The following is a 24,935-nucleotide window of genomic DNA, read 5'->3' on the forward strand; positions in this document are numbered from 1 at the left end:
TAAACCCTACTGTTGATATGAACTCCAGAATAGGATTATGCTGTTATCCCTAGGGTAACTCGTTCCATCGATGAAGCTTTTGGACCAATAAATGATAAAATATTTTGATTAGTTGGTTTAGGTTTTAATCACTTGTTTTACTCTCCAAGGTCACCCCAACCAAAATTTTAGTCCATTTAAAGTTTTGTTATCCCTTGATTTCATTAATTTTGGGGGAGGGGGTGTTGGACTAAATTAGAGCTCCATAGGGTCTTATCGTCTTATTCTGTCATTACGCTTCTTCACAGGAAAGTCAATTTCTCTAATTAAAAAGTAAAATACATTGCAACTCCCGCTTTCTTTTCATTTCTGTTTGAATGGATAAACAAGGTCTTACTGTATAGCACAGGGAAATATCTCCAATCTCCTGGGATAAACCATAATGGAAAAGAATATTTAAAAAAATGTGTATATGTGAAAAACTTGAGTCCCTTTGTTCTACAGCAAAGATTGGCACAATATTGTAAATCAACTATACTTCAATTAAAAAAAAAAGTAAGAGACAGTAAAACCCTCGTGTGGCCGTTCATTCAAGTCCGTATTTAAAGAACAAATGATTAAGTTACCTTCGCGTGGTCTGGATACCATAGTGGCTATTAAACATTTGTCACAGAGCAGTCAGTGCCTCTCATACTAGAAATGCTAGAGGTGATAGTTTTGGTAAACAGGCAAGGTTTGTGTTTGCGAGTTCCTTTTACTTTTAAAAATCTTTCCTTAAGCGCATACCTGTGTTGGGTTAACAACCGATTTAATAAATAATTATTAGGTTAAATTTATATTTAACTATCAGTGATTATCCATTCTGATATAATCTTATGTGAGGAGAAATAATTCTTGTCATTCATATTAACAGTATTGCTTCTGTTGATACATTGATCCAGTATTACGTTAGGAGTTAGTTTTTATTAGTGGAATTAAGATAAGTAAACTGTTGGACTTGAATGCTTTCTTATTTGGTGGCTGCTTTTAGGCCAACTATGATATTATTATGACAATAACTATGATATTAGTAATGATAACAATATTATTAATATAATAGTAACTTCCTTCTGAGGAAGTCTATATCCTGTATGTAAAGGGCTCTACCTATTTAGATTAATATTTAAATTTATGTTAGAATTGTTTCTTAAGGAAACCTAAAGTTGAACCAAAATTCTGTACTGGATAACTAACTATCACCAGGCTCATTAGGCTCTTCGCCCCTGTCTACAAATCTCATAATTCTGCTACATAGATGAGTTTGTTCTTTAAAAACTGTTCATAGGTTTCATCTTACTTCGGGGCATTTGACTTCTTTTTCTTAAATTGTTCTAGTTAAATCATTATGCAAAAAGTAGAAGGTGTAAACTTTGCTATTTAATCATTTAAATGCTTCTTTCCCCATTCCCTTATGGTACTTTGTCTGTAGCACTAGTTAAAATCTCTATCGCTATACTTTTGTTCATAAATAAATGTTTAATTTATATACTATAATTGAACTTGATTAGTTTGGGCTAGTTTTGGTTCAAAGTGGTCATTTAAGATGAAAATCTAGTGGGTGTAAACTACATGATTTTAAGCTACACTTAGATCTGTCCAAGCACTTTCCAGTATGCTTACCTCTGACTGACCTGTCTCCTCTTAGATGTTAAATGGTTATAAATAAGTTGTATACATAGGTTTCGGTATTTGAGGAGGGTGACCATCTATGTGTGCATGCTTCATGGCCTAACTCAATTAAGCTTATTTTTAAATTTACTGCTAAATCCTCCTTTAGTTTTTAATTTTATAAACACTTTTGTGTAAAATTTAATGTTCTTAAAGTAGAAAATGTAGCCCATTTCTTTCTACCCCATAGGCTGCCTACACCTTGAACTAATAGTTTTATGTTGATGTTTGTGCTTACTATGCCTCCTTTTTAGGCATAGTTTGCTGAAGATGGCGATAGTCTGTATTAGCAAGGAATGGTGAGGTTTATCAGGATTTACATCGATAGATTATAGAAAAGGCTCCTCTAGAGGGATAAAAAACACCACCAAGTCCTTTGAGTTTTACGCTATTGCAAGTAGTACTCTGGCATATAATTTTGTTCTAATTGTTTGGGTTTAGGACTAAGCATAATGGAGTATTAGATCCCAGTATGAGTCTTAGCTATCGTGTAATCAGGAATATTAAAGTCATTTTTGTAGTTTATTTTAGCTGCAGCTTTTTACAGCCTAATTAAAATTTAACTTCATTATAAGAATATCTTTAACATACTTTATACTGAAAATTTTATTAATTTGAGTTAATCATATGACCTTGGTGGCTGGCATGAAATTTCCCAACTCTAGTGAGTTAGTATAAATTAGTCAAATTTTTGTTTCTGGCTTAATTTTTATCACTGCTGTTTCCTGCAGGGTGTGGTTAATCTAGGTGTCATGAGCTACCTTTTAATGTGCCTGATGCCCACTTCTTTTAATCATTGTTGATCCAGAGGGCTTTCTCACTTGGATGTGGAATACTTGCATGTGTAATTTTATTAAGAATTAATAGAAAGACTGGGACCAAACCCATGTGTTTATGGACTTAGTAAACTCATCTAGGCATTTTTAGTGCCTTGCTTTATTAAGTTACAGTAACAAGCTAGATGTAAGGGGATCCCTGTCCATCAAAATTTTGTGAACTTAAGTAGCATGCTAGTGTTTAGTGGAAGTATTTTAAACTACTGGAGAGGGAGTAAGTTTTTCTAGTCCATAGGTTTAAAGTCAGAATTTTTGGTGTTTGAAATTTTCATTTTGTTAAAAATCTTGGCTAAAATATGTCTTAATTTGTGATTTAGATATTTCTTATAGAATGAGGGAAAGTAGGCTTTTGTGTACTGTTATATTTTAATCTTGTTTTGGAAATGTCAAGATTGGTATTAAATATATACACTTTGAGGTCTACAGGGGCTAAGGGGAGTTTGCTAATTTTTATTTGGACATGTGAATGTACACGTGTTTTATCAATTTTCTTATGTATTTTAAGCACTAATACCTTAAGGTTGTTGATGCTGTAAAATAATATTCAGTATAGGCTCAGCTAGATGTTGACTGACTGTGCTAAGGCCTCAGATGGCCATAGCTGGGTCACAGCATGCCCCCAAATTTAAAAATATCAAATGGATGACACCACAGTTATGTGTGCACATGGGATGATTAGTCATTAGTCCATCAAGATGTCTTATTTAAGAGGAAACCTTGAGAGATTTTAGATGAGATGGTCCTGAAGTTAAGAACCAGATGCCACATACAGTTCAGTTCTAGAAACCCCCATGTTATGGGCCCAGAGCAGGAAGAGGGGCATGTTTGTGGGATAAGCTGCCTACTTCTCAAAGCTTGGGATTAAGGAAAGTCGTTGGTTGTGATAAGTATGGTGATTAGAGTTGATTTGACTTAATGGAATTTGTACAATATTTTATTCTACATAATCATATAATATTCATAGTTTGTACTCATACACATGGAGTAAACAGTGTATGATTATATATACAATGTATCATACAATCAAGTATGTATGTACTAATACATTGTAATGGGGCAGGTCATTTAATATACAAAGTACACAGCAATGGGATCCTCTAGAATTTGTTTTTCATACTGACATAGTACCTAACAATAATATTTTACTGTTTATGTGCAACTTTCAGGGAATAGTTTATGTAGAATTTCTGATGGCGGAGTTGGAGCTTCTTCCTTGATGTTGGAGGGAGGTTTTTCTCCTTTTCTGGTTTATAAGACCAGAGTGATAAACTACAAACACTCTTCATTTTAGAAGATTATTTCCAGTTAAGGTTGTGAGTAGCGTAAGTAAAGAATAAGGAAATAAAAGATTGATGCTAGTTGACCAATGATAAATGGGTGTTTAAATGGTTGTCCTCCAACTCATGCTAATGTTAGTAGGTCTGCTACTAGTAGTCAGAATAAGCATTGGCTGAGGGGTCAGAATACTATGCTTTGATATATGAACTACTGAGATAATTGCTAGAATTAGGATAGAAAATACTAGAGCTTATACGCCACCTTATTTATTGGGATGATATTGAGGCAATAACATCCAAGTTTCTGAAATTTAAAAGGCTCTTAATTTTGCCAAAAGCTACCCTGAAGACAGCCTTAACCACATCATACTTACATATTTCCTCTGTCCCTTTTCTGGATCATACTTTTTAAAAGAGATTAATTTGGGCAGAAAAAAGAATTGATACTATATTCACTTAGGAGAAAGAAATCAGGGCATTGAGCTTTGAGCCCCCCAAAAAAGGAAAAAAGTAGAGCAGAAATCTACTTCCATACATTAATAAGCAATACAAAACAAAGTAGTTACATTGGTAGAACAAAGTAGTTATATTGGTAGAACCAAGTGGAAGGCTAAGGCAGTGATCAAAATGGGAAGACCCTCATGTAAAGAGATCCTTGTACATTTTTTACATCAACATAAAGTTCATCTTGCACTCTATTTCTAAAACTACTTTTCAAAATAGAAAGTTTTTATTGTAAATGTAATACCTAGCCATTATAAAAAATAAAGTGAAATTTGGACATTAAACATCCTGTGGAAAGTAAAAACCCCATCACCCAGGAATTACAACTTGGTGCATATTTTTTCAAAGGTTTTTGCATTAGGTGTATGCACTTTAAAACAAAAAAGAATTACCTTTTATCATCTAACAATGTCATGGCAATATTCCGTATCAATGACTATAAACCTTCATGATTATTTTAATTAACTGAAGTTGACTTACAATGTTGTTAGTTTCTCATGTACAGCAAAGTGATTCAGTTATACATATACATATACTTTTTCATATTCTTTTCCATTATGGTTAATTACAGGTATTCCCTGTGCTGTACAGTAGGACCTTGTTGTTTATTCATGATTATTTTAAATACCTACATAGTATATCACTATATGGGAGCTATCAACTCATTTAATCCTTCCAATTTTTTCATATAATAAACACATCTTTGCTTTCTTATTATTTTCTTATGACAAATTCCCAACAGTGATGAATTATAGTTTAAATGATAAATAAGGTTTTTAAAGATTTTGAATTCAAATTGCTCTCTAGGAAAGTTACACTGATTCACTCTTCTAAAGATGGAGAAGATTTAGAATACTTTCTCAAGTTCACCCTGCTCATTGCTGGGTTAAAATTGTCAAATAAATTGATTGGGCTAAGTGCAGAGATTTAATTGGAAATATGCTATAAGGAAATACACCTGTACTAGTCAGAAATCTGGTGGCTGACCTGCTGGCCAATTCACCTTCAGCCATTCCCAGCCCCCTCTCCTTTACTCACTTAAAAATAAAGGCTACTTGCTTTCTCTGCCTCTTAACACAATTCTGGCCAATAGGAAGTAAGCAGAAATGTGCTGGAAAAGCTTTAAATCTCCTGACAAAAAGGACAGATATACCTGGAACTGCCCCCCTCCCAGCTTTGGATGTAAATATGTAGTTGGAAGCTGTGGCAGCCATATTGCAACCATAAGGAAAAAGCCAAATCACTTGTTCTGTCCAATACCAGCAACAGATAAACTTGCAGACTTCGTGATGTGGAAAAAAACTTGTTTTTATCTGTTTAAACCATTCTTAGTTTTGTTTTCTGTTACCTGCAGTTAAAAAATTACTGGCAGATGAAACACTGCATGCTAAAGATAAGCAGTGGTTTCTGAGTTATCATAAATAATCATAAATATCATATATGATTAGAAGAAATATGGAAATAATCAGATATATTTTTAAATAGGGGTAAAATATGTACATATAGCAAGAGAGGATGGAATGAACCTTTAGTACTGAAAGCCACAGACACCATTAAATGCACATTTAGGAGAAGGAATAACGAAAGATGACCAAATGGAGAAAGGGCAGGATGCATGCCAGAGGATTACTGTGTTTGTCAAAATATGCTTTCTTCTCCTCCTAGGCACACAAGTACACTATGTATTTCCCATCTTTCCTTGCAGTTAGTTAGTTGGAAGCACAGATCAAGTTCTGGCTAGAAGAATGTGAACAAAGGTCATGACGCCAGCTCTGCACCTGGCCCATAAACTCCCAGTTTCCTTCCTTCCCCATCCACCGGCCAAATGGAGAGGATTTTGAGCAGAGTCACAAAAATGGAGGGAGCCTGTGTCCTTGAATTACTGTATGGAGCAGGGCTCCTCCTCCAACCTCCTTAGAACCATGACGTGAGCAACATACTAGTTTACAGTGTTAAGTTCCCGGGATCTTATTTATCACAGCAGCTAGCATCATTCACTCTGAACAGGTGGGAGCAGTGCAAGTGGAAAAAGAGAATAATTAAGAAAAAAGATAAGCCTATGGTATGAATGGTAAGAGTGCTACCTGTTTGGTACACAGGTTCCCCAACCTGACCTAGATGAACTAAACTGCTCCTTTTCATGACATAGATTTAGCAAAATTTTCAATATTTAGGATGAAATTTTTTTCCAATTCCTTTTTTTTTTTTTTGCTGTACGTGGGTCCCTCACTGCCATGGCCTCTCCTGTTGTGGAGCACAGCCTCCGGACACGCAGGCTCAGCGGCCATGGCTCACGGGCCCAGCCGCTCCGCGGCATGCGGGATCCTCCCAGACCGGGGCACGAACTCGTGTCCCCCGCATCGGCAGGCGGACTCCCAACCACTGCGCCACCAGGGAAGCCCTCCAATTCCTTTTTTTTGCTCCTTTCTAAATGCGCTGGTTTCTGAGAGGCTTGATGTTCCTGATTACCTCCTTGAAAGAGTATGGTTTTAAAACTGAGTAACGCTGTGTTCCTAAGCAACTTGTCAGGAGGAAAGTCTTTGCTAAAGCTTAACATCAATTTAAGTATATTTAGAAACAAATAAAAATAATCCTTATTAAACAATTTCTATACTTTTGGGTTATAGTCCAAATGAAGTTTTCCTATATGATCAGTTAAAACTAAATAAGAGGGCCTCCCTGGTGGCGCAGTGGTTGAGAGTCCGCCTGCCGATGCAGGGGACGCGGGTTCGTGCCCCGGTCTGGGAGGATCCCATATGCCGCGGAGCGGCTGGGCCCGTGAGCCATGGCCGCTGGGCCTGCGCATCCGGAGCCTGTGCTCCGCAACGGGAGAGGCCACAACAGTGAGAGGCCCGCATACCGCAAAAAAAAAAACAAAAAAACTAAATAAGAGACCAATCTATATGCCTGTCTAAATGGTGATACAAAGTTCAACACCAATTATTCATTGCTTACCTAGCTTGCCTTGTCCTAAAGTCTATGATATAGCTATTATTACTATAAACAAGAGTACAAGAACACACAAACCAACTGATAAATTATATATTACATGTTTATTAAGGGCACAACTTTTATGTAAAATTTACATTTTTATGAAAAAATCAAAAATATTTACAAAATTTTGTAAGATTTGCCTTGTTCTAATTACAACTCAAAGTAGTAAATAACAATTCGTAAAAACTCACATTTGTTAGAGTTCTGTGTTTACAAGTTCTTGGTTAAAGAGGCAGCTACAAAGTTTATCCTATACATAAGCAAGAACCAGCTTGCTAAATACATTTCCGATTGAAAATCTATTGGTCTTTTTTACACCATTAGTGGATTTTTAAATGAAAAAATCAATATAAACTCATATGGCTTCAAAATTGTAACCTGCACCCAATACAAATTTATGTATCAGCACTTGGTATGAAGACTGTGGTAATTAGGAAAGTGCAGAAGTTTAACCATTTCACTAGTTTGTACATTGTAAGGTAATACTTGATTAAGAACAAACATGGTGAGTATAATGGTGTCTAAGTTCCAACAATAAAACATTAACTGCCCAATAAAAGCAGTTTGACTGCAAAGCAGTTACAGTTAAGATTCCAGTAAGGGACTGTAATTGGCATTTAAAAGAGTACAATATAAGTTAGAAATTCTAATTTTGTCCACTATTTAGTAAAGATGAAAATTTGAGCAAATTCTCTTATGTACTGCTTTAGTCAAATCTAAATTTAGAATTGGGCTAACATGGATATATTAAAAAGCACATATTGTGTTACATATATTACTAATGAGTAGATTTTCTGCTGTATTTAATATAGCAAGATGTTACATAAATGTCTAGTAGGAGGGGTTTTATTTTCTGTAAAGCTTAACAGAACAATTAGTGGTTTTATATAAATTATCATATATAACACATTTTATTACTTCTATGCAAAATGCAGGACACTGGTACTTACAAATAAATTTCCCATTTGTAAATTATGAAACTGTGTCCAAAATATTTAATTCCTTCAATTAATCAGGATTTGCTATAAAGTTAGGATTTTTACTATTTAATATTAGTAATATTAAGAAATGCTTAACCCAATCCATCATTTCAAATAATTTCCCTATTTTTAGCAGGTGGCAATTAAATAAGAACAAGAACATACAAATCGGTAATTTTTCCAATTGTTGAAAATGCCAAAACTAATCTTTTCTAAAGTGTTCCTCACAAACTACTACAAAATTCATGCTCACAACACATTCAGGAAATAAATGTACAGATTTCCAATAACAGAGTGAAGGGAAATGTTAAATGGAGAGTTAAAATACCAGTTACCAATTTATCATTACAGCTTTGCAGAACTTTCTGATGAGGTTAAGGTGGAATATCTGAAGGTAATTTTTTCCCCTGTAAACATATGCCATTAGTTATTTCTCTAGTGGCTACAGTGTATCACTAAAGAAGCGAGCCAGGGTTCTTAAGTATAAATTGTCCTTTAGTTATTCTGAACTCCCTTCCCAATTGCGGCCAAAGGTATTTATGAAAATTGCAATTATCTTGTAAAAATCCTTGACTACTTTAAGATTCCGAATAGAAGATCCAGACTGTTAGGAAAAAAGTGAGGCACATTAATGAACACAAACTAGATAGGCACATTTCTGGGTTTTGTTATTGTTTTACAAGGCACACATTATGCAATCCATATAAAAATAAATTAAATCTACAGCATTAATTCATCAAAACAATCACAACTTCTATAAAGTTAACTGCAGAAGTAAATTTCTCTGCTGTCTTTTGCAAGCTTATTTTAAAACACATTGCACTTGAGGATTAAAAAAAATCATATAAAACACCATTTACACTTTATTAATATGTTTATATGAGAATCAAATTATAGATTTTGCAAACACCTTGGACTCTGGTCTGATTATGGCACAAAACTCAATTTGATTGAGTGTTATAAATGAACATTATCCAAAACTTAGAATTCACGTTCTGTCTGTATCCATTCAATATCAAAACTTATAAAATTTCAAAATTATCTCTGACTCTAAAAACTTATGGAAAGCTAAATTATTTTGTGCTTGCTCTCCTGAAATTTCAGGCCTGGTATTACACTATAACCACAGACACTGAAGATAATTTAAAATTTCAGCCTATAAAAACTTCATTTTACTGACAATCTGAATAAATGTGTTTCCTGAATATTGCAGTTTATCATTTACAGCGTTGAAAATCATTTCAGTGCTATTTCTTTCGATGACTCACTTCAAAAGTGCAATTTAATGTTTGTCGTCAGCTCTTAAAGACATAATACAAGTTAGAATAGTGTTTGGAAAGAACAGATAATGCAGAATGGCAGGTTTGTACTACTCCCTTGAGCCAACCACCTTCCCAGGTCCATCAACAATCTGCCAAGTATCGTCCTGAAAAACACCAAGCAGACCTTTGCAATTATAATTTCAAATGAACTCGAAGGAGAATATTTTCACTGTGGTTACAGATACAAACCCCAGTTCCCATCTGCTGCTTACAATACGTTAGAATCAGATCACAGGTGTTCAGCTAAACTGACCGTGAGTACTCTCTCTCCCAGGTGTGTCTCTATCTGGCACCTTGTACCAAAGGTCAAAGAAAACATTTCCATGCCTTTAGACTATAAACTCCTTGACAGTCATTTAGTAAATGTTAGGGTACAAATGTTCCCCATGTACATTATAAAGCTTGAAATCTCCCAACTTACCAGTGGCAAACCGCTTCTTCACTAAGGAAAGCCTGTAGCCAGTGCCTGCAAGTTCAACATCTACTCCTGAGAGGGTACTTCCCTCGCTGAGGAACTGCATTGCAAGTGTCGTGGGTGTGCTGGGCCCTTCGGAAAGATCAAATTTCGCTCTGAGGGACCCAGAACCTACAAGGAAGAGAACAAAGAACTTATACAGGATAATATATTTCACACCGAAAAAGGCAAATGAGCAAGTAAGCTGAACTGTGTCTGTCCTGTGCCAGATTCGTGAAATGTGCACAGCAAACAAATCAATGTCCTGTTTCCAAATCAGACTTTATTCAGTGAATCTGAATTTTCGTTAAGTAATCTTCATCCGTGCTTCTCTTTGACTTAATTAATAATAATCTTCAGAGGCATTTACTATTGAGATTCCTATGCTATATGCATGTTGAAATGAGTCAAAAGACAAGTCTGAGGGCCGCTCAGAAGGAAGCCCTAGAAGGGATGAGTGGGAATAAAGTCAAAAGAAAAGGACTGCTGACTACCATATCATGGGCGGGAGAGGTAAAGAAGCTAAGACAGCTAAGACTGGGAAGAGCTGTATCAACATTACTATTTTGTATTCACCCTTCTTTTTTTTCCCCCGCATATATATATATATATATATATATGTTAACATCTTTATTGGAGTATAATTGCTTTACAGTGGTGTGTTAGTTTCTGCTTTATAACAAAGTGAATCAGCTATACATATACATATATCCCCATATCTCCTTCTTCTTGCGTCTCCCTCCCACCCTCCCTATCTCACCCCTCTAGGTGGACACAAAGCACGGAGCTGATCTCCCTGTTCTATGCAGCTGCTTCCCACTAGCTCTCTATTTTACGTTTGGTAGTGTATAAATGGATAAAGAAGATGTGGCACATATATACAATGGAATATTACTCAGTCATAAAAAGAAACGAAATTGAGTTATTTGTAGTGAGGTGGATGGACCTAGAGTCTGTCATACAGAGTGAAGTAAGTCAGAAAGAGAAAAACAAATACCATATGCTAACACCCTTTGTTTTAAAATTTAACTGGTCTAACATCATGCCAATTATGTCTGAGGGGCTTTCTTTTCAATATAACCATTTATTCAGCATAACTCAGTCTAACTGTGGCATAAATAGTAAATAATTATGAATATTATAAATGCTAAGAAAACGCTATTTTCTTAACATGCTAAATGTTAAGAAAAAAAAAAAGCTATGGGCACATAAAATGGTGTGGGGATGACCGGCCTGTATCTCAGGCAAAGGTGACTACAGGTAGAGATGGGAGACCTGACAGAGCATGACGCATTTAAGAGAGCTACACCTACATCAGAAGAGCTGGAGAAGAGGGTACAGGTGGAAGAGAGTGGCAGAAGAGGAGACTAGACTGGCAGCAAGGAACGAGCTCTAAATATCTTTACAAATCACCAGAATAAATAACCATAAGGAACCACCTAAGATATGGAAGACAAACATTTCAGGTAAGTCTCTTAGAAGGGCAGAAAGGTACAAGATGCAATGTAGGGAAACCACCTGAAGGTCAACAAAATAGTCTAGGATTCTAGGTGACAGGAAAAGGGGATCTGAACTAGGCTAAGGGAAAGGAAAGAAAGGAGTGAATTTGAACGATATTTAAGAGTTGAAATCAAGGGGTGAAAAGGAGGAGGAGCCTAGGAGGATTCCCGGGTTTCTGGCTGGGGAAAGAACTGCTGGACAGTAGGAGTGACATTCTGTGATTCCCCGCATAGAAGCTGAACACTACAGAGAGAAATCTGGAAGAAAATATAACTATGACCCATCCTATACTATTGTACCTGGTGGCACAGATCAATTGGGAAGATGAACTGCTGTATAATTCTTAACGCTTGCCCAAGCCCTCCTTAAACTTTTACAGTTCTTGATATGCAAAATTCAATTCTGTGAAAGTTCCACCACAGGCCAAGAGCAGCCACTTTGGCAATCCTTAAACTTTAGAATTATTTCCTGTCCCTCTTCTGGGCATAAAGGCAAAATAGAAATAGATTTCTGTTTTACAGTATTCTAATTTGGAGATTTTTATTTAAAGGCTGACTAACCAACTCAGAACCACATTTATAAGATGTTTCCATTTCCTCACATAGACACTCTGATACCTGAACAGCAGAGGGAAACTATTAATATATCTGGTTAGAAAATTTGTGTCTTATTTTTAAGAGAACAAACTCCCTTCTTGGTAAATATTTACAGTAATACTGTTTCATTAAATATGGGGAAAATATACCCTTTCTTCCTGGCTAACTGGTTGTAAACTCTCAATTCAAGTAGCATTTCTGGTTTACTTCCAGTTTCAACTAGGAATTTCAGTTTTGTCTCCCATAGCCATACAGTTAGAGTAAAAAATCAGTACAGTTTACCCTTGAAAATAGGCAACCTTTAAGTACCAAACAGGAACAAAGGAACTAGAGATTAGCTAGGTTATTTCATACAATGTGTTGTTCTCTAGTAGTAAAAGTCTGGTTCAGCACAGCAGGTCTGAATGAACAGACAATACGAGGTATGTTCCTGGACTTTTATGCAGAAATACCTATGAGAAAAACTACTGATGATATGTTTTACATTTTGATCACATTATGCTTAAAATGTTTAGAAGGAAAAAGCTGAGCAAAACTTGAAATGCCAAAAAACGCTACTGAATAGGAAAAGTAACTGGAGATTAATTAGGCATTCAAAAGAGGGCAGGAGAACTCTCCTTTGATTAAGAGAAACTACAAATAAAATGTTAAAGACTTGGGCTTCCCCGGTGGCACACTGGTTAAGAATCTGCCTGCCAATGCAGGGGACAAGCCCTGGTCCGGGGAGATCCCACATGCTGTGGAGCAACTAAGCCCGTGTGCCACAACTACTGAGCCTGTGCTCTAGAGCCCACAAGCCACAACTACTAAGCCCGCATGCTGCAACTACTGAAGCCTGCGCGCCTAGAGCCCGTGCTCCACAACAAGAGAAGCCACCGCAATGAGAAGCCCGCGCACCGCAATGAAGAGTAGCCCCCTCTCGCCACAACCAGAGAAAGCCCGTGCGCAGCAACAAAGACCCAACACAGCCAAAAATAAATAAATTTTTAAAAAAAAGTTAGTCTTGACTGTCCTGGGAATTGTATTCTAAATTGAGTTAGGGGATATACTAGGAGTGATCAACTAACTCGCAGAGACTTTTTCTTTGCATTGGGAACACAGATGCGGACATGGTGGGAGGAGGCAATTAACTTGCTTCTCCTTAAAATAATGGTCACAGAATTAAAGGCTGTTGATGGTTAGTTTTAATAAGGGGAAATGACCAAGGTAAGGTTCTCCCGACAGAGAAAAGACAGAGGGGCTTTTTAAGGCCGGGAAGCTTCTGCATGATTTCTGGGAGGCCAGGAGGACCCCAAGAATGAGCTAAAGAGTGTGTTAATTAGTATCAATTAGTTTTCAGTTTCAATTATCAGGTTACCTAGACTTCTATAAATTTACTTTATTAGGTATCTTCTATTAATGGTAGCATGTGAACATAAGCATTTATATAATATTTATAAAGCTATAGCAAAATATTATTTTTCTCAGAGAAAGCATATTCAATCTAGAAGAAAAAAATGTGTTCTGAATCTCAACTGGTCCACTCTTATTATAAGGTATTAACTTCCACCTAGTGGTCAGTTTTAGAATTGAAGGCATGAAATTCCAGGAGAAAATTTTCCATAAACATGCCGAAAAAATCCATGTGACATCACATTATAAACAACGAAAAAAACATGCACACACTTACCTCTATTTTCTGATTTTTCTGAAATACCAGAGAGTTTCCAAAAGGCTTTCATCTGTTCTGCATTCCTGTAAGAACAAACGTTTTCAGATAATGTGTCTAGAATAGTACCTTGTACGTAAGTTAACACTCAATAAATACATTTTAAATATTTCACTAGAACTATGGTGCTAGATTTACTTTGAATAGTATCACCTGGTGAAAATGTGTTTATGAGTAATATAAATATAATACTATTATCTTTATAAATGGATATTTACCAAATTATGTAAATTCTTTTCATTTCTACTGATCAGAGAAAGGAAAACAATGCATAGGTGACCCAGTATCTTCATTACTCAAGGAAAACACGGTTTTATTACTAAACGGTGAAGCAAATATAAACGAAGAGTGGTTAGAGTCTATACTAATATTAATGGAGGGAACAAGAGAGGTAGTTAAGAGATGTAAAAACTAATACTAAAGACTAACCAGATAGGTATTCCTATAGATATGCTAGATGCTATATTTAATCCTATAAAATAATATCTTTATTTTTAAAACGAAAAAAAAGAAAGTTTAGAGAAATGACATACTTTGCCTAAGGGTAAAGTTGTATTGAATCATTCGAGTCTGGGTGGGGACAGCAAGACTAGTTTATTTTGGGTTGCGGCTACTGTAGCTTGACTAGTAAAATGTACAGTACCTTTTATAGCATGGTTTCTTTGGGAAAATACACTACCTTGTAAGACAACTTTCAGAACTTAGGTTCTCAGACTCAGGGATTGCAACAGAAACTTAGTGGGAATTCAGAAATCTACTTAATTTACCATATTGCAGGGGGAAGGGACTGCATGTTTGTGACTCCTCCATCCACTGGTACGACCACCTGTACATTGGAAAGCACACTTGGTACCACCATAGCTTCTGGGTTGTACTTATAATCCACTCTAAGATCTGTGGTGCCGGCACTACATTTCCAGTATGTTGCAAGATTTAGAGGAGTGGACTGGATACCATTTGATGATACCTTTAAAGAGAGAAAAAAACAAACAATTGCCTTTGACCTAAAAAAGTAAACAAGTCATGTTAACGACATATACTTGAACACAAGAGCTCACACATTCAAAAATAATAATGAGGGAGCTGTCTTTTGCTAGGCGGAGTGAAGCAGGCTCATCTCAAAGGCGTAAGTGTGGACCTGGGACTATTTACATCAAAATTTCTGTGGTGCTTGTTTAAAATGCACATTCCACTGGCTCCAAATGCAGAAAATCTGGAGGCACTGGTGGTATAGGGATTAGTATAGCTGCCTTCCAAATGCAGAAGATCTGATTCAACTGCTTAGGTACAGGGCACAGAAATCAGCGTGTTACGTGATTCTTATTTATGCATGTAATGTTTGAGAACCTCTCAACATTCAACATAGAATTCTGAGATTCTTTTTAAGAATTCAGACTTAAAACAGTTAGAAAAACTGGATCGCCACGCAGTTCTGCAAGCCTGGAGTTAGAATACTTCCATCTTGAAATGTTTAATTTTAATCACATGAACTACAGTAAATGGTGCAATTCCTTCCAATTCTTCCGTTCCTTGCTCAAATGACTTACTCCTTTTCAATGAGATCTATTACATTGAAAACTGTATTTTCACTCTTCCTTACCTTACTCTACAGACTTTCCTTTCTCCATAGCACAACATACATTATTTACTTACTATGTTTACTGTCTATTTCCCTGTGCTACTCACAGCAATTAGCAAGCACTGAATAATAAATATTTGCTGAATGAATGATAAATACTTGGGATAAACTTTAAGCCAACGTTAAGTGGCAGCACTTTTTTATTCTTTAAAGTATTTATTTACTAGAAACATAAGCCATTTTAATACAATTATCCTATTAAAAATTCAAATAAGACACAAATATATGAAATAGGAAATTTATCTCTTGGCATTCTTACTCCCCACTTTTTTTAATTAAAAAAATTTTTTTTTATACAGCAGGTTCTTATTAGTCATCCATTTTATGCACATCAGTGTATACATGTCAATCCCAATCTCCCAATTCATCCCACCACCACCCACCACCACCACTTCTCCCCCTTGGTGTCCATACGTTTGTTCTCTACATCTGTGTCTCAATTTCTGCCCTGCAAACTGGTTCATCTGTACCATTTTTCTAGGTTCCACATATGTGTGTTAATATACGGTATTTTTCTCTTTCTGACTTACTTCACTCTGTATGACAGTCTCTAGATCCATCCATGTCTCAACAAATGACTCAATTTCGTTCCTTTTTATGGCTGACTAATATTCCATTGTATATATGTACCACATCTTCTTTATCCATTTGTCTGTTGATGGGCATTTAGGTTGCTTCCATGACCTGGCTATTGTAAATAGTGCTGCAATGAACATTGGGGTACATGTGTCTTTTTGAATTATGGTTTCTCTGGGTATACGCCCAGTAGTGGGATTGCTGGGTCATATGGTAATTCTATTTTTAGATTTTTAAGGAACCTCCATACTGTTCTCCATAGTGGCTGTATCAATTTACATTCCCACCAACAGTGCAAGAGGGTTCCCTTTTCTCCACACCCTCTCCAGCATTGGTTATTTGTAGATTTTCTGATGTTGCCCATTCTAACTGGTGTGAGGTGATATCTTATTGTACTTTTGGTTTGCATTTCTCTAATAATTAGTGATGTTGAGCAGCTTTTCATGTGCTTCTTGGCCAGCTGTATGTCTTCTTTGGAGAAATGTCTATTGAGGTCTTCTGCCCATTTTTGGATTGGGTTGTTTGTTTTTTTAATATTGAGCTGCATGAGCTATTTATATATTTTGGAGATTAATCCTTTGTCTGTTGATTCATTTGCAAATGTTTTCTCCCATTTTGAGCGTTGTCTTTTCACCTTGTTTATGGTTTCCTTTGCTGTGCAAAAGCTTTTAAGTTTCATTAGGTCCCATTTGTTTATTTTTGTTTTTATTTCCATTACTCTAGGAGGTGAATCAAAAAAGATCTTGCTGTGATTTATGTCAGAGTGTTCTTCCTATGTTTTCCTCTAAGAGTTTTATAGTGTCTGGTCTTACATTTAGGTCTCGAATCCATTTTGAGTTAATTTTTGTGTGTGGTGTTAGTTTTACTCCCCACTGTTAACATCATGGTACATATACTTCCAAATTTTCTAGGGATGCAAACGTAGATCTGTCTCATTCTTTTAAATGGCCACAATAATTAATTTAATCAATCTCTTCCTCTGTGGATGTGTACTTAGGTGGTTTCCAAGCAATGCTGCAGTGAATATCCTTTCTACCTTCCCCCCACCACCCCCACCCTCTAATTTGTGTGATTTCCAAAGAACAGATTTCTGGAACTGGAATTGTTAAGTTAAAGGTTACATATACTCAATGATCTAACAGAGTTACCTTCTAAGAGGTTCTATTAATTTGTACTCCTATCAACAAGTGGTCACGCCTCTCCTAATAGAGCAGTCTTTTTCATTTTTGTCAATCTAATGAGGACTAAAACTGGTATCTCACTGTTGTCTTAATATTCATTGTTCTGATTACTACTGAGATGGAGCATCTTTCCATAAGTTAGCTACTGAGTTATTCATCTTTTATTTCTAATTTATAAGGGCTCTTTGGAGTAAACCTTTTGGTCTGTCTTACAATATTACACATGCTTTTCCTTCAGATTAAATACTGATTCTGTTTAAGGGTTTGTGTGTTTTAACCAAACATCTTATAAACACACGTATTTCTTTTTGTCTCAAGTATCTCATTCTCTTATTGCATGACTTCTGGGTTTTGTATTGTATTCAGAAAGGTATTCCACACTTCAAGATTAAAATATGTAATAAACATTTACAACACATACACAACACACGTGCATACATACCCACATACATACATACATATTCATCCATGCTTTCATATCTTTATGGCTTCATTTATTATTAAACCTTTGATACATGCAGATTTTATTCTGGTTAAAGGTATGAGCTAGGGATTCAGCTGAATTTTTTTCCCCAAATCTCCAGCCTGCTGCCCCAGTATCATTTACTGAAAAATTCATCATTTCCACATTGTCTTGAAATGCTACTTTGTCATAGAAAGAATTTTCCATTTATTCTTAGATCTATTTCTGGATACTCTAATCTGTTTCATTCATCTGGCCATCTATTGTTGTGCCAGTTCCAAACTATTTTAAATACTGCTGGCTTACAAAGTTTTCCCATTAAAACTAAAACATTACTCCACATTGCTGTTTAAAACGTTTCTTAACTTAATTTTCTGAGCTTTATTCTTCTGAGAACTTGAAAATACTGTCAAGTCTCCAGACACAAATATATAAACACCTCCACTGAGTTTCTGATCAGGATCACATTAAATTTATAAGCTAAGTTAGAACAGCTAAGCTTTCTAGAATACGAGTCTTCCTTTAAGTAAAGTATACCATTCTAACTATATTCAAGGCAGCAGAGATGATGTTATGTTTCTTAACTAGTTAAAAAAATTTTTTGTCTTCATTGTAGCTACAGGAAAGGATGCTGTAACAGATCTTTAAAAAATTTTTTTAATTGAAGTATAATTGACATGTAACACTATATTAGTTTCAGGTGTACAGTGTAGTAATTTGATATTTATATACATTGTGAAATGATCACCACAGTAAGTCTAGTTACCCTCTGTCACCATACATACAAAGTATTTTTTTTTCCTGTGGTGAGAACTTTTAAAATATACTCTTAGCAACTTTGAAATATGCAATACAGTATTATTAACTTTGGACACCATGCTGTACATTACATCCCCATTACTTATTTATTTTATAACCAATAGTCTGTAACTTTTGACCCCCTTCATCCATTTCACCCACTCCTAACCCCCTGCGCCTCTAGCAACCACCAATCTGTTCTCTGTACCTATGAACTTGGTCTGGTTTGTTTGTTTTTTAGATTCCACACATAAGTGAGATCATACGATCTCTGTCTTCCCTTTCTGACTCATTTCATTTAGCATAATGCCCTCAAGGTCCATTCATGTGGTTGCAAATGGCAAGGTTTCCTTCGCTGAATAGTATTCCATTGTATATATGCAGCAAATCTTCTTTATCCATTCATTTATTGGTGAACATTTGGGTTTTTCCATATCTTGGCTACTGTAAATAACACTGCAATGAACACTGGGGTCCAAAAATCTTTTCAAGTTAGTATTTTCATTTTCCTCGGATAAATACCCAGAAGCGGAATTGCTGGATCATATGGTAGTTCTATTTTTAATTTTTTGAGGAACCTCCAAAGTGTCTTCCATAGTGGCTACATCAATTTACATTCCCACCAACAGTGCACAAGGGCTCCCTTTTCTCTACATCCTTGTCTTTTTGATGACAGCCATTCTCACAGGTGTGAGATGACAGCTTATTGTGGTTTTGGTTTGCATTTCCTGATCATCAGTGATGGTGAGCAACTTTTCATGTATCTTTTGGCCATCTGTATGTCTTCTTTGGAAAAATGTCTATAAAGATCCTCTGTCCACTTTTAAAATCAGATTGTTTGTTTTGCTATTGAGTTGTATGTTCTTTATATATTTTGGATATTAACCCCTTGTCAGATATATTGTTTGCAAATAATCTTCTCCCATTCAGTACATTGCCTTTCCATTTTGTTGATGTTCTTTGTCGTGCAGAAGCTTTTTAGTTTAATGTAGTCCTGCTTGTTTAATTTTGCTTTTGTTGCCTTTGCTTCTGAAGTCAAATCCAGAAAATGATCACCAAGGCTGATGTTAAGAACCTTACCACCTATGTTTTCTTCTATGAGTTTCAGGGTTTCAGGTCTTGCATTCAAGTCTTTAATCCACTTTGAGTCAATTTTTGTGTAATACAGTAGTCTAGTTTCATTCTTTTGCATGTGGCTATTTAGTTTTCCCAATACTATTTTTTTTAACATCTTCCCAATACTGTTTATTGAAGAGACTGTCCTTTCCCCAATGTTTATTTATTCTTGGCTCCTTTTGTCATAAATTAATTGAGCATGTATGTGTGGGTTTATTTCTGAACTCTCTATTCTGTTCCATTGATCTATGTGTCTATTTTTTTGCCAATACCATCTTTTGATTACTATACCTATGTCATATGGTTTGAAATCAGGGAGCGTGATGCCTCTAGCTTTTTGTTCTTTCTCAAGATTGCTTTGGCTATTTGGGGTCTTTTGTGATTCCATACAAATTTTAGGATAGTTTATTCTATTCCTGTGAAAAACTGCCAGTGGAATTTTAACAGTTTTTGCATTAAACCTGTGATTGCTTTGGGTGGTATGGATATCTTAACAATTTTAATTCTATCGATGAGCATGGAGTATCTTTTCATTTAGTTTTGTCTTTAATTTCTTTCATCACTGTCTTATAGTTTTCAGTGTACAGGTCTTTCACCTCTGTGGTTGAATTTATTCCTAAGTATTTTATTCTTTTTGATGCAATTGTAAATGGGATCATTTTCCTAATTTCCTCTGCTAGTTCATTATTAGTATATAGAAACACAACAGATTTTTATATATTTTGTATTTTGCAACATTACTGAATTCATTTATTATTCAGTTTATTCATTTATTATTCAGTATTCTGAGTTTTTTTTCTTATGGAGTCTAAAGGTATTCTACATATGTCATCTGCAAAGAGTGACAATTTTACTTCTTCCTTTCTAATTTGGATGTCTTTTCTTTTTCTTGCCTAACTTATCTGGCTAGAACTTTAATACTATGTTGAATAAAAGTGGTGAGAGTAGGCATCCTTGTCTTGTTCCTGATCTTAGAAGAAAATCTTTCAGATTTTCACCACTGAGCATATCAGCTATAGGCTTGTCATATATGGCATTTATTATGTGGAGGTATGTTCCCTCTATACCCACTGTGTTGGGAATTTTCATCATAAATGGATGTTTAAATTTTGTCAAATGTTTTTTCTGTAATCCACTGAGATGATCATACGATTTTCATCTTCATTTGTTAATGTGGTGTATCACATTGCTTGATTTCTGGATGTCAAACCATCCTTTCATCCCTGGACTAAATCCCACTTGATCATGGTGTATGACCCTTTTAATGTATTGTTGCAGTTTGTTTGCTAATATTTTGTTGAGGATTTTTGCATCTATGTTCATCAGGGATATCAGCCCGTAATTTTTTCTTGTAGTGTCCTTGTCTGGTTTTGGTATCAGGGTAATGCTGGCCTCATAAAACGAGTTTGGAAGTGTTCCCTCCTTTTCTATTTTTTGGGAAGAGTTTGAGAAGAATTGCTATAATTCTTTTAGTGTCTGGTAGCCTCTGGTAGTGAAACCATTTGATCCCGGACTTTTGTTTGTTGGAAGGTTTCTGATTACGGATTCATATCTCCTTACTAGTAATCTATTCATATTTTCTACTTCTTCATGATTCAGTATTGGAAAGCCGACTGTATGTTCCTAGAAATGTATCCATTTCTTGTAGGTTGTTGGCAATTTGTTGGCATATAATTGTTCATAGTAGTATCTTATGAATCTCTGTATTTCAGTGGTATCAGTTATAACAGCTCCTCCTTCATTTCTGGTTTTATTTGAGCCCTCCCCTTTTTTCTTGGTGAGTCTAGATAAAGGTTTGTCAATTTTGTTTACCTTTTCAAAGAACCAGCTCTTAGTTTCATTGATCTTTTTAGTCTCTATTTCTGCTCTGATCTTTGTTATTACTTTCCTTCAACTAACTTTGGGCTCCGTTTGCTCTTCTTTTTCTAGTTACTTGAGGTGTAAAGTTAAGTTGTTTGAGATTATTCTTGTTTCTTGAGGTAGGCATGTATCACTATGAACTTCCCTCTTAGAAATGCTTCTGCTGCATCCCATGAATTTTTGGTATGTTGTATTTCCATTTTCATTTTTTTCAAAGTATTTTTTGATTTCTCCTTTGATTTCTTCATTGACCCGTTGGTTACTCAGTAGCATACTGTTTAATCTATCCATATTTGTGATTTTTCCAGTCTTCTTCTTGTAACTGATATCTAGTTTCATACCACTGTGGTCCTAAAAGAGATGCTTGATATGACTCCAATGTTAAATTTATTATGACTTGTTTTTTAACCTAATATATGATCAGGGAAAATGTTCCATACGCAGTTGAGAAGAATGTGCACTCTGCTGCTTTTGAATGGAATGTTTTCTGTATATCTGTTAAGTCCATCTGGTCTAACATGTCATATAAGGTTGATGTTTCCTTATTGATTTCTGTTGGGATAACTTATCTATTAATAAAAGTGGGTATTAAGGTCCCCAACTATTACTGTATTGCTGTCTATTTCTCCCTTTAGGTAGGTCTCTTAATATTTGCTCTATGTATTTAGGTGCTCCTATGTTGGGTGCATAATTATTATTATTTTTTGGGTGCATAATTATTAACAAATGTTAAACATCTTCTTGTTGGATTGACACCTTTATCAATATGTAATGCCCTTCTTTGTCTCTTATTACAGTCTCTGTTTTAGTCTATGTTTTTCTTATATAAGTATAGCTACCCAAGCTTTCATTTAGTTTGTTTGCACAGAACATCTTTTTCCATCCCTTCAACTTTCATTCTGTGTGTGTCCTTACATCTGAAGGGAGCATCTTATAGGCAGCATATAAATAGGTCTTATTTTTTTAATCCATTTAGCCACTCTATTGATTGAAGAATTTGGTCCATTTACAATTAAAATAATTATTGACAGGTATGTATTCACTGCATATTGTTAATTATTTTCTGGCTGTTCTGTTCTCTTACTCTCTTTCTTTGTGGTTTGATAACTTTCTTTAGTGGAATGGTTAATTTCTTTGTCATTATCTTTTGTGTATCTGCTATAGGTTTTTGCTTGGTTGTTACCATGAGGCTTACATATAACAACCTACATAACAGTCCATTTTAAGCTGCAAACAACGTAAGTTTGAATGCATTCTAAAGGTCTGTATTTTTACTCCCCCTCTATTTTCTGTTTTTGATGTCACATTTTACACCTTTTTATCTTGTGTATCCCTTCACTAATTATTGGAGTTATTTTTACTATTTTTGTCTTTTATCCTTTTACTATTTTCACTCTGTGATTAATCCACTACCTCTACTATATATTTACCTTTACCAGTGAGATTTATACTTTCATACTTTTGTTACTAATTGGCACCCTTTTCAGCAAAGAAGTCCCTTTAACATTTCTTGTAAGGCTGGTTTATTGGTGATGAACTCCTTTAGGTTTTGCTTGCCTGGGAAACTCCTTATCTTTCTTTCAATTCTGAGCAATAACTCTGCCAGGTAGAGTATCCTTGGTTAGAAGTTTACTTTGAATATATCCCTTCTGGCTTGCAAAGTTTCTGCTGAAAAGTCTGCTGATGGTCTTATGAGAGCTCCCTTGGTTTTTCTCTTGCTGCTTTTAAGATTCTTTTTTTAAACGTTTGACATTTTAATTATAATGTGTCTTTGTGCGGGTCTCTCTGGGCTTCCTGGATCTGGATGTCTGTTTCCTTCCCCAGGTTAGGGAAGTTCTCAGCCATTATTTCTTCAAGTAAGTTTTCAGTCCCTTTACCTCTATTCTCCTTCTGGGACCATTATAATGTGTATGTTAGTTTGCTTGATGTTGTCCCATTAAGTCCTGTAAGCTATCTCCGCTTTTTAAAATTCTTTTTTCTTTTTGCTGTTCTGATTAGGTGAGTTCCACTGCCCTGTCTTTGAGTTCACTGATCCTTTCTTTGCTTCATCTAGTCTGCTGTTGAACCCCTCCAGTATATATTTCAGATCAGTTATTGTATTCTTCAGCCCAGTGACTTCTATTTGTTACTTTCTTATGTTTTCTATTTCTTTGTTGATGTTCTCACTGTGTTTATCCATCCTTCTCCCAAGTGAGGTGAGCATTTTATGACCATTACTTAGAACTCTTTATAAGGTAAATTACTTATCTCTGTTTCGTTAAGGTGCTTTTCTAAGGTTTTATCTTGTTCTTTTAGAATATATTCGTTTCCTCGTTTTACTTGATTTTCTGCGCTTCTTTGTATTAGATGAAATAGCCACCCCTTCCAGTCTTGAAAGAGTAACCTCGTGTAGGAGATGAACCTTATTGTTCAACCTCGCCTTAGCTCTTGGTTGCCTCTCAAACCTCTCTGATTGTCCAAGCAGCCTATTTTATATTTAATAGCTCCTAATTGTCAAGGGTGTGCCAAGACCTGTCAGTTTTTCAAAGCAGGAAATCTGCCAGCACATAGATTCAGACTGACTAGGAAGCTAGACCCTCAGGCAGCAGCTTTTTTTTCTTTTTTTTTTGCGGTATGCGGGCCTCTCACTGCTGTGGCCTCTTCCATTGCGGAGCACAGGCTCCGGACGCGCAGGCTCAGCGGCCATGGCTCACGGGCCCAGCCGCTCCGCAGCATGTGGGATCTTCCCGGACCGGGGCACGAGCCTGTGTCCCCTGCATCGGCAGGCGGACTGTCAACTACTGCGCCACCAGGGAAGCCCAGCAGCAGCTTTTAAAGTATGCAAATATATATAGTTCTGTGGGATTGAATACAAATGTTAGCCCTGCTGGCCACCAGATCAGATGATCTGGAGGTGTCCCCTGGGTGACAGTCATAAAAATCAGGGCTCTAGACGAGTGTATAAGTTCCTTTCTGGGAGATACTGGTGAGCTGTAGCAAGGCAGAGGGAGAGTGAATTGACTGCATTCCCCTAGCCTATGTTCCCTAAAGCATATCTGTAGACCCCTAGATGTGTGTCAGACCTGAAGCCTGCCCCTTAGGCTGCTGCTCCAGGCCAAGCACATGGGTCTCTTTCACAGAAACACTATGGGTGTTTTTCAGTCTGCTTTCTGTGCATTGCCCTGGGGGCAGGAGCCTGCCAAAAACTGTCTCACTGATTGTTATAGTCCTGTGGGACCCAGAAATACAAGCTCCCCTGGCCTCCAGAGCCAGGAGATCAAGGGTGTCCCCTGGGCTGCAGCTTCAAAAACTGGGGCACCAAACATCTACAAAAACTCCCTTCTTGGAGATACTGGTGTCACAGAAGAGAGTGCAAAGATGACACCCACTGAGGAAGGGGGAAAGAGGTCTTGAATAAAAAGCCAGCTTTAGCATGAGAGAGGGAGAGCCCACTGGTTGGAGTGTA

General features: G+C 36.1%; 1 protein-coding gene across 1 annotated transcript in view; it reads right to left on the reverse strand.

Moving 5' to 3' along the window:
* Positions 1–7,337: 7,337 nt before the first annotated feature.
* FCHO2 (FCH and mu domain containing endocytic adaptor 2) overlaps positions 7,338–24,935 on the reverse strand; it is a 115,158-nt gene continuing 97,560 nt past the window's right edge. Inside the window, exons 23-26 of the mRNA XM_082620477.1 lie at positions 14,625–14,824; positions 13,819–13,883; positions 10,021–10,185; positions 7,338–9,703 (exon numbers count right to left, since the gene is read on the reverse strand). Of these exons, the coding sequence (XP_082476603.1) occupies positions 9,681–9,703; positions 10,021–10,185; positions 13,819–13,883; positions 14,625–14,824 (453 nt within the window). The 3' untranslated portion in view covers positions 7,338–9,680. The remainder of the gene's footprint in view (positions 9,704–10,020; positions 10,186–13,818; positions 13,884–14,624; positions 14,825–24,935) is intronic.

The sequence above is a fragment of the Mesoplodon mirus genome (genome assembly GCF_964341445.2).
Source record: "Mesoplodon mirus genome assembly, chromosome: 5".
NCBI classification, from domain to species: domain Eukaryota; kingdom Metazoa; phylum Chordata; class Mammalia; order Artiodactyla; family Ziphiidae; genus Mesoplodon; species Mesoplodon mirus.